Source organism: Blennius ocellaris, assembly GCF_963422515.1.
Source record: "Blennius ocellaris genome assembly, chromosome: 4".
Lineage (NCBI taxonomy): Eukaryota > Metazoa > Chordata > Actinopteri > Blenniiformes > Blenniidae > Blennius > Blennius ocellaris.
The window spans coordinates 16,393,808-16,403,751 of NC_137653.1; the positions used below are offsets into that span (position 1 = coordinate 16,393,808).

Genomic DNA, 9,944 nt, shown 5'->3' on the forward strand with positions numbered 1-9,944 from the left:
TCCTCTAAAAATACAGCTTGGACTGCATCCACGTTTACCTCTTAATCCCTCCCCCCCCGCCCTTTTTTGTGCGTCTTCATCTTGTATGTGTGTTTGTGTGTGCATGGTGTGTCTCTGGGTGCAAGCTCAGCAAAGCACACAAAGACCTGCAGTGACATCAGGCTCATTCACACTGCGTCCTCTGTCTCTGCTCACCCAAGAGGTGCTCTGTTTAAAGGGCTTCAACCCCCCCCCTGCCCCCACCCCCCACCCCCCACACAAAGTGGCTATGAGGGTTACCAAAATGTAAGAACCACAGAAGGTTTTAAGACAAATGGATTTAATTTTACATTTCATGCCGACAAAGGGGAAAACTCTTCTTTTTCTTGACATGCATGAATGACACTACTGACGACTTTCTCGAAGGCCAGCTGACATACGATGGCACCCCGATAACAGAGAAAATGCAAATGTTGGCGCTGGACTGAAGCGCCTTTCATTCCTCGCTGAATTCAAATGGATAAATTCAAATAAATACAGATCTGTTTGGGTGTGTTTGTGCGTCAGCATGCAACAGTGTCAAAATAGAAGGGAGAAGGCACTGGGGAGAAAAGAAAAAGGTCGCGTTCCAACATTTTGGTCACAGTTTCACACTATTTTTTTTTGACAGCGCAGACCAGCTTGGGCAAGAGACAACAAAAGGAGGAAAACGTTTATATGGAGTAAATTTAGCAGTACCAATAGAAACAGTACTAATAATAATACTAATCAGAAACAGCCAGCTGATGAGCAATAGAAGTCAGTGAGTTGTATATGTCAAAAATGATCCGAGTTATCCTCAAGATAGAGCTGCATGACAAGAGAGAAAAGTGAAATCAAGTCCATGTTGAACTTTTCAAATGCATTGTTTAAACACTTCTTGTGTGGAAAAAACCATTTGAAATTGAAATAACCTGCCAAAGTCAAAGGAAAATTGTAGCCGCAGGAAATCTCTGGACGAGGCTCTGCTCTACATTTAGCTGTTGAATTCCTTTATCTCGAGGGCAAACCACAAACTCCAAGCACATTTGAGTTTTTCTAACTTTCTTGCACTTTTTCTTTGTTTCATGAATATTACATCAAATCACTGTGGCTGGATTTCTAAAATGCATTTTACATACCATCAATAATCACTCTGAACACTTGGCTCAGTTCAGAATGAAATGATCAGACGCTAAATTCTTAAGCTTTTTGGGTGAAGTGAAGCATTTTCAAAACTTCAGCCGGCTCCAGTTCATGACACAATTAGAAAAGATTTAGGCTTTAATTCTGCCATTTACAGGCCACTCAAAGGTTCTAATCAAATCCTTTAATTTAGTTCCATGTATCACGGATCTTTGGCTTATTGTTTAACATTTGCTATTTTTGTAAGTAAACTGGAATTTGTAGTACCTGACTTAAACTGCTCGACTTAAAAAGATTTCATAATTTCAAAATGACAGGGTTGTTCATATCAAACAGTTGCAACCCTGAAATTGAAGTAAATTACTATTTAAGGCAGACTTCTCTTGTGGATTTGTCACGAAAAGTGAGAACCAGAAAAGCTTCCCTTTTTTTCCTCTTACTGAAAACAAGGTGCAGCGTGACGTGCGTTGGACTTCATTTCCCGTAACAGACACTCGGTACCCTTTGATGTGACGTGTGCGCCAATGTCGACGCTGAAACGAGGCATTGTGCCTTCGACGTGTTCATTTTCAAACTGAATCGTGGTTAACGGCTCACAAAGCAGGAAGTGAGCAGGAAGCGTAGATAATCTAGAAGCGGCCTCACAGGAAGTCATTCTGCAACAGCAGCACACCGTTTGGGAGCAGTGAAACATTTCACCGGGAGACGTTCACCAAACGAACGGCTTGCGCAACTCGGCAACCAAGCTGAGGCCGTGACCCAAAAAACTGTTTTCCATCCATCAAACGCATAAGCTGCCGGATCATGAATTCCAGACCATCTTAAAACTCGGCAACAAGCTCCACCTCCCTGACAGCCCAACCGCCTCACAGACATTTCAATTGTACACCTGACATCAGATGTGTGATGAAGTGGAGTTATGCGATTGTCTAGCGACGAGGATTAGGAGGCAGCTTGACAACCTCACCAACATCTTTGTTCTACAAACATTTTTCACCTCAATTAGTCGCACTGCGCCCGAAAAACACCCCCCGAGCCCGTTGAGCCGGATTCTGCAACAAGTCCAGAGTAAAGGGCAAAAAAAAAAATACCACAACTATGTTCTGATCATGGATATTGCACACTATTGTTACACAACGTGCATGAATAATGTCCCTACTAAGTGGCATGTCGGTGCTACAAGGCCATACAGTACATAACTGGAGTGCTTCTTCAGCACTCACCGCATTCACACTGAGCTGGTAGGGCCCGGGGGTCCGAGGACAAACCACAACAAAAGAAACGCAAAAACATGTGATCGCCACCAGGCGAGCATAAGTGGGGGGGGGAAGTGATGTTCAACTGTGGACAGCCAACTTGGGCGTGTGCCCCGGCACGTTTCCTGATGCTCTTCCCCTGCACGGGTCCAAACGGCTGCTCACAAAACCCACTTCAGGGGAAACTCCCACCATCAGAGAGGAGGCGCTTTCACTTCTCACAGCAGGTGAGTGTGGACGTGCTGCGCCTCGGGCCGACAAGAGTTTGAAAATATCAAGACCAAGTGTAAGAATGTTCCCATAGAGATTCCACTGCAACGCTACCCAGTGACCAGAAAATACTGACCCCATAACCTCATGTGCAAAACACAAAACTTTCCCAGCAAATCCAGCCATTTTAACAGCAGCCCCCCCACGTGGGGTTTACAACGCAGACTGTCTGTGTGTGGCAAGCTATTAACACACACACACACACACACACACACTCATACACACAGGAAACAGGCGAGACTGGTAGCCGACACAGGACATACGTCCAACAACAAAACACCTCCTTTCTTTTTAAAGTCCCATTTAAAGCCTTTGTGTATCAGCTGGCGTGGGGGGGGGGCTTCCCACCACTGTTGAACTCCTGTTTTGTTTTGAAGTCAATGAAGCACCTTTATCAATTTAAGAAAAACAAAAACGTATCTTTCTGCACAGCCTTGTTTGGCGATGGTTGATCACCCAGAAGATTAAAGCTCATCTTTTTCTCAGCTGAGCTCCACGTCGCCTTTTAACAACAAATGCCTGCGTCACAACTGTCCACAAAACCACCCGCGAGCCACCTACAGGATCTGTGGGAGCACTGAATATTTCATGCCCTCTTTGTTTTGATTTGGGTGATTCCCCTTTGAGCCTCATTACAGTCGTCATCCTCAAACCACAGATTAACGGGAAGAGGACTGCATTCACCTCTGGGGTTTCTTTGGGGAGCTCAAATTAGACGTAGGACAGCCTTAAGAAAAGGAATCTGTAAAGGTGAGAACATTCAGCTGCAGTCACAAGATTGGAAACCGTAGCAGGATCAAAACAGATTTGTCTTTGTGACTATTTTTACATTTTCAGAGGCCGACTTAGGACTTTGCCGGTGGACCAGACGCACAGCGGCCTGAGAGGAGAGAGCAACATGGAGTGAAACACCAACCGGACAGATCCACATGCAAGTCGGAATTTACACACAGCTCATAACTTGTGTCAAGTCTCACTCTGCATAAAGCTAAGTTATCGACATTTATAGTTGTGCGCACAAACACTCGGGGCCGGTCGATGTGTAAAGCGTTCAGTCTGAGGTGACTGCGGTCACTCCGGATAAATCAACGGGAGGCGCACCATGCAGGTGAAAGTGAACATATGCATGTAATCATGGATGGCTGTGTGAGCAGAGTTAAACGAGAGGAGGTAAGGAAAATGCAATAGCCCATTACAGCCTGTTTGCATTAGACAAAGCCTATTTTAGTAAATGAATGCAGCTGCAGCAGGATACAAAGCAAAGCCGGGAGCAATTTAGCAACGGCCACTTAGTGGGGACTTGCATTACACCTATCTGCTCGTGTCAGACTTGAATGCAATGCCGATTCATCGCTTTTCGTGTGTGTGTGTGTGTGTGTGTGTAGTGTGTGTATCAAGTCCATTCCTCAGGCAGTCAAGTCTGAATGCAGGATTGTAGGTCATGTCACCGGTTACACGCACATTGTTTGGGGAAGGCAGCGCAGACATCCAGGAAATGGACGACGGCGACTCCAGACAGCGTCTGCATGTTGGCCGGCCCTCACCGCCGCCCCCCCCTGCATAGTCAATTAGCCGCGCACAAAATCAAGGGCCTGTATGCGATCCGCCCGAGGACAACGCAACGTGGGAGCAATTAAACAGAATCCTTGGCTTATCAGCCACAACTTTCTCTGGGGAGGAAAAAGAAACTTCGGGGTCGTTTGGGGAAGAAGAAAGAAAAAAAACACTGCTTGTACGGCAGGAAGTCATCTTTCTCCTCGTGTTTATTTGTGTGCTTCCCATTTCCTGTCAAACACTTCTTGTGGCACTCAGAGGGGCAAAAAATTACACACACATCTCTCCTGATGAAAAGAAGCCGCCTGCCCACCAAAGTAGTCATTTGTTTTCATTACAACATTAAGCGCACACTGATTAAAACAGGCCTCGGAATCATTTACGTGCCGAGAAATGCATGTTTCTTTTGATCCATGATTGTTGGGCCGACAAACTGATAACTGAACTGGAATGATGTGAAGCTCCCCACTTTTACAAATTTGATAAAAATACTGAGACCGCTTTATCAAATTGATACTTTTTTTAATTAAATATAACTACAATCTTAATCTGTATCTATTTCGCAATTGCTTATTTATATATTGTTATCAGGCTTGATTGATTTCTTCCAAATTGTTTCGCAAATTAGTCAAGAAATGTCCTCCTACACTTTGCCGGTAGGAAAACAGATGACAAAAGAATTTAAAACAAATGAGATGCTGGCATAGCAGATCTCCGTGGCCAGTGGTCTTAACGTTCTTTCTTGGAGTCTCGCCAATTTGCCGCCAAGGCCCCATTTCAGAAACATTTTACATTTACACAGCAAGACAGAAACCCTGAAAACGAAGTAGTTTTCATGTTGGGCCACTAGTGGGTTATGTTGGTTGTTTTTTTTTTTTTTTTTTAATGAAACCACAAACATGCGAGCAGAGAACAATAGGCTGCTATGATAATTAACAATAGGAGTGACTCAACTGTAAAACTACCAAGTCCCAGGAGAATATGGACCGGGAGTCACGACACTCTCATGGCCACTGTTGTCGTTATTGTGCGTCTCCTCGCGCATGCGCAGATAAACTAATTCGTACAGCCATGGTGCCTATGTGCAGTAGCAGCATTTCCACTGTCTACAAGGAGAATTTCAGAAAAGTTGCGCCCCCCCCTCCCCCGTTAACATGGCGTTTCCGAAAAGTTCCACTATGGGAGCGGTTTTCAGAAAGTTGCGTTCACAGACTCACTGACCACCGTTGTGGTGAAAATGGATACTCAAACTGCAACGGCAAGTTTTGCGTTTTCCCTTGAAAACATTGAGTATGAGTCCGTGTGAGGATTTGACCTTCTTTATTGAGTGCAGTAGATGACGGCAATGACAATAGTGCGATTTAAAAAATAAAAACTGAAACAGTGATGCACAACTGCAGTCCGTCTGTGACCTTCTCGCTTTCAGTTCTACTCCTTCATCGAGCCTTTCAGTTGACCTCCGAGCTTCATTCAATAACTTCAGCTGAGCAGCCGCCGCCAGCTGTCTATACATCTTCTCTTTTCACCTTTTTTTTTTTGTCACTACCACCGACTCCACTTCCTGTTTTAGCTGTCACTGTGAACAAGCACAAAGGAGATTCACTCAGCATCTGACGAGCAGCTGAAACCTCCCCTGGGGGAGAGGGGAGGGGATTTGGGGGGGCATTGGCTGGAAAGGGTTCATCTTAAAAGGCGGCTCCACTGAGACACCCCCCCCCCCCCCCCATTCTCAGCTGACACTGAGCTCAGTCAATAATTGCCAAATAGATGGCCTCAATGAGGAACAGTATTCACCAAGTTCTTACATTTGCATTGGAGTGTGCTGATCACTAATTTAATCTTTCGGTCTTTGCACCGGCACCAACACGACAGAAGGATTCCCACATGTGACCAACCGGGATCCTCCAAACGAGGAGGCCGAGGCTGCAAAGCTCTTAGTTAAATGGACTGCGAGTCCATCAGACCACCGCCTCGGTTCCACACACTGTAAAATGAGGATGGTTACAGGCGCAGCCATGCCTCCCAGTTTCTGATGCTGCCCAGCAAGTGCTCATATGCACTCTGGCATGATCTCCTTCAAATGTGCAATTGATCATTTGGGGACATGATCATGATTGATGAGCCATCAGCAGCTCCTCACTCGAAATGGCTTACACCGCCTGAGCTTTTGGGTGCATTTCCAACAAAGGCATGTGAATGACACAGCTCTGAAGGAGGAAATCTCTTTGTGCACAATTCATTTGCAGAGGCAGCCAAAAGGGGAGAGAGAAAACTGTTTGCAAAGCCACGTCCAGCCGTTCACACAAGCACCCTGGGAAAATGGTGGGAATGCAGGTAGATGCCTGTCAGAATAATTACTCAAAAAAAAAAAAAAAAAAACTGGTGTGGAGAGAAACGCCCATTTCCCCTCCCTGCACCTGGCTGCAGCTGTCCTTGTCCCTTCACCTCGTGCTCAATCCTGCACAACTTGTCAAGTGGAGATAGCATGGCACGGACCTGCTTTATCAGAAGACTCCAGAGCACCACCCAGGCATTACAACACAAAGTGCAATACGGCTCCATGCAGCCCAACATGCAGACGCGGTGGTAATAATGAGTGCCCGTGCATTAATCTCCAAGAGGCGCAGACACAATGTGGTCTGCTACAAGGTGGGCGCGCTTCCAGCAGACAGACCGAGGCTTACCTCAACGCAACCTTCACGCAGCAGTCGCCCAGGTTCGCCATGGTGGCGTTCAATGTGCAGGATTCAGTGTTTTCAGTCAGTTAAATGTTGTCCCGTTCCTGCTGCGGCGGCGGCGGCGGTGCGCTGGTCTCAGGTCAGCGGGAGCAGCCGTCAAGACCTGCCGGCGGCGAGGTGCCTCATCGGGACTCCCGTCTGCTTCCTTCGCTCCTCTGCCGTGGCGGTCATCTCTGTCTGGCTGCTGGCGCGTCACATCTCGGTCTCGGACCCGCTTCTGTTTCTCGTTCCGCGATCTGTCTCATCCGCTACATCCTGTTTAAAGTGCGTGTGAGCGAAGCGTCGGTGCGCCGCCGTGCAGCCACATCGCCTCTCTCGCGCTCTGAGCCGTCGGTCACGCTGGAGAGGCACGGAGCCGTGAAGCGGAGGGGGCGGTGCTGCCTTCACGGACTGTCCGAAATATCAGACTCGGCATTTTCAAGCTTTTGCACCAGCGTGGGACCACTCCCCTGTCATCAGCTGTGCAAATCGCAACTCCAGAGCTGCAAAGGTGTCTTCAGCGTGCAGATAAACTGTTAATTTAATATCATGTTTAACTCTTTATAAACACATTCATTCAAATACCACACCCCAAAATGCTGTGTTCATAGCCCACGTAAAACAGTTTTATGCCATTCACACTGCACCCCCTCCAAAAAAAAAACACATTTCACAATGTCTGGCTTTAAAACTGTTTAAATTGAATACATTTCTTAACGAATATATGGAATTGATTGGCTAGTTGTGGTCATATTCATTGGATTATTGGCAATACTTGGCAATTGATTGAAAGTATTACTGAAAACTTGCACTACTTCTATACATGCATTGCTTTGCTTAAGCATAAATATTTCATAGTTTATGGGTGATATTTTCCATTGGAATTCTTTAATCGGGTGAACTGACTGGACAGAAAGCAAACAGCAGCTTCTATCTCAACATTTAGCCAAACAATTCAATGTATTTCCAGGATTGCCAGCAAAGTGAGTTAAAAAAAAAAAGGCATGCCCAAATGCAAACATTTTCTTGCATAATCTTTCAAAAAGTTTTTTGCTTGCAATTGGATTGGAAATGAGACGCCCTATTTGAGTTTGTTTTAATATTTAATCCACTATAATACATTCACATCCCACCATGCTACCTGCCCCATAGCTTTTACTTCAGACATTTAATGCCTTGTTTCTGATGCTGGCTTTTCTCTATGATTGGTCTGTGAAGAGAAATACAAGGTAATAAATATAATGTTGTAGGAGATAAACAGCGAGAAAGGCTCCATACAGTAAAAATGTGTCAGCGATTCTTAAATTATAGTTCTTTAATGCTATGTGTTCACAAAACTTGTGTTTTGTATATATATAGCAAACTTGGAGAACATGCAAACTCCTGTCATGAAAATCCCTGGAAACCAGGAACAGCAGTCTCCTCGCTGTGGGTGAGAGTAACACCTCTGTTTCATGTAAGCCCCTCACTCAAAAAAACTCATTTAGATTAAAAGGTTGGTCTCATCAACCATGTGTACTCATTAACTACTATATAAACAAGTGTTTATTGTAGTTGTTCTGACCAAGATAGACAATTACTGTATTTTAAAGTTGAATGTCAATTTGTGAAAATGTATGCGATCACACATGACACTTTAACTATGAATTGTCAGAAACTGTCCACTATTTTAAAATATCAATCTGGCAAGTTACTGTTGACTTCAGGAAGCCAGACCTTCACTCTCTCACAAATATAGTGGTGTTATGAAGAGAAATGACCAAATGTGTTGTTTTTTCAATGTGTTGATGTCGCAAATGTATCCAAAAGCTGCTCTTTATACAGTACTTGTGTGAATCAATCTAATACATACTCTGCAATAGTTACAATGAAATGGGAGAGATTTTCTGTCATGTGAGGCAATAAAACGAGACAGACAGTTCCTGAATGCAGCATAATCGCGTTTAAGTGGCACAACTCTGAACCAATCGCTGAATCAGCCCCGCCTTCCTGGAAAGTTGAAGACCAATTAGCGGGCCTCACATGTTGTTTTGGCCCCGCCCAGCGACACACCCACCACAGACTGTAAAGATTACAAACCCTGGGGTGTGCTGCACGCTTTCTGCAGGCAGCCACATCTGAAGTGTGTTAAACGGCCATAAACGGAGGCAGCCTGTTCCCACGGCAAAGAGGAGGGGCCGCCGGTCTTGAACACCTTGCAGGTCAAAGGTCAAAACCCATTCCGAGGTCAAAATGTTCTAGCTGAGAGGTGGAGTTCATTTTCTCTGCTTAAAAATGTCAGCTTCTTTACCCCCCACCACCCCTGCAGAACCAGTTCTTCAAAAGGGGAAGTTGAAATCTTCTTTCGAGATGAGTCAGGCTCTTTCTCTGCCGTAAGCCAGTTTTTCATCTTAAGTGTTTCTTCCTTATCACTATTCTTGAGATCCATTTTTTAAGTCCTTAAGAGGGATATAAGCTGAATAGTTTGGCCAGCTATAGTTACGTCAATGGCGTTACAGGGGCACACCGGGACAATCTTCACAAATCCTTATTCTCCCTATTTTCAGTGACTCTCACATCCTCAAGCGATTGCATCAAACATGAGCGAGGGTTTGTCAATTTCCACACATTTCCCAACACAGCATAAACACACTTTATGGCACTATTTCACAAAACCAGGCAGTTTACTTCAGGTTGGCTGATATGATTTAATATAGATGTTAAGTGCACTGGAAAGAGATGACATGATCACCTGTGCTCCGGCCATAAACAAACATTATCTTTGGAGACAGAAAATAGGCAAAGTCACCACTGTTATGAAACACACTCATACAAACAGTGGCAGTGACTATCGACCAATTCTGTGTATGCAAAGAGCTTATGAGTGTGTGTGTGTGTGTGTGTGTGTGTGCGTGTGAGTGTGTGCTGTAGCCCCGAGGTCCAGGTGGCGACGCAAGCAGTGTTGGATTCCACACAAGATTACCGTCCAGTTATGAGGATAAAGCCACAATCCTCCTAGGATCTG

The 9,944-nt window shown here is 45.1% G+C and overlaps 1 protein-coding gene across 1 annotated transcript in view; it reads right to left on the bottom strand.

The window, feature by feature from the left end:
- The window catches only part of kif21b (kinesin family member 21B), a gene marked incomplete at both ends in the record, with an annotated part of 58,960 nt that extends 52,012 nt beyond the window's left edge, over positions 1-6,948 (bottom strand). The window contains one exon of the mRNA XM_080495599.1: positions 6,908-6,948. Coding sequence (XP_080351725.1) covers positions 6,908-6,948 — 41 coding nt within the window. The remainder of the gene's footprint in view (positions 1-6,907) is intronic.
- Between the last annotated feature and the right edge of the window lie 2,996 nt (positions 6,949-9,944).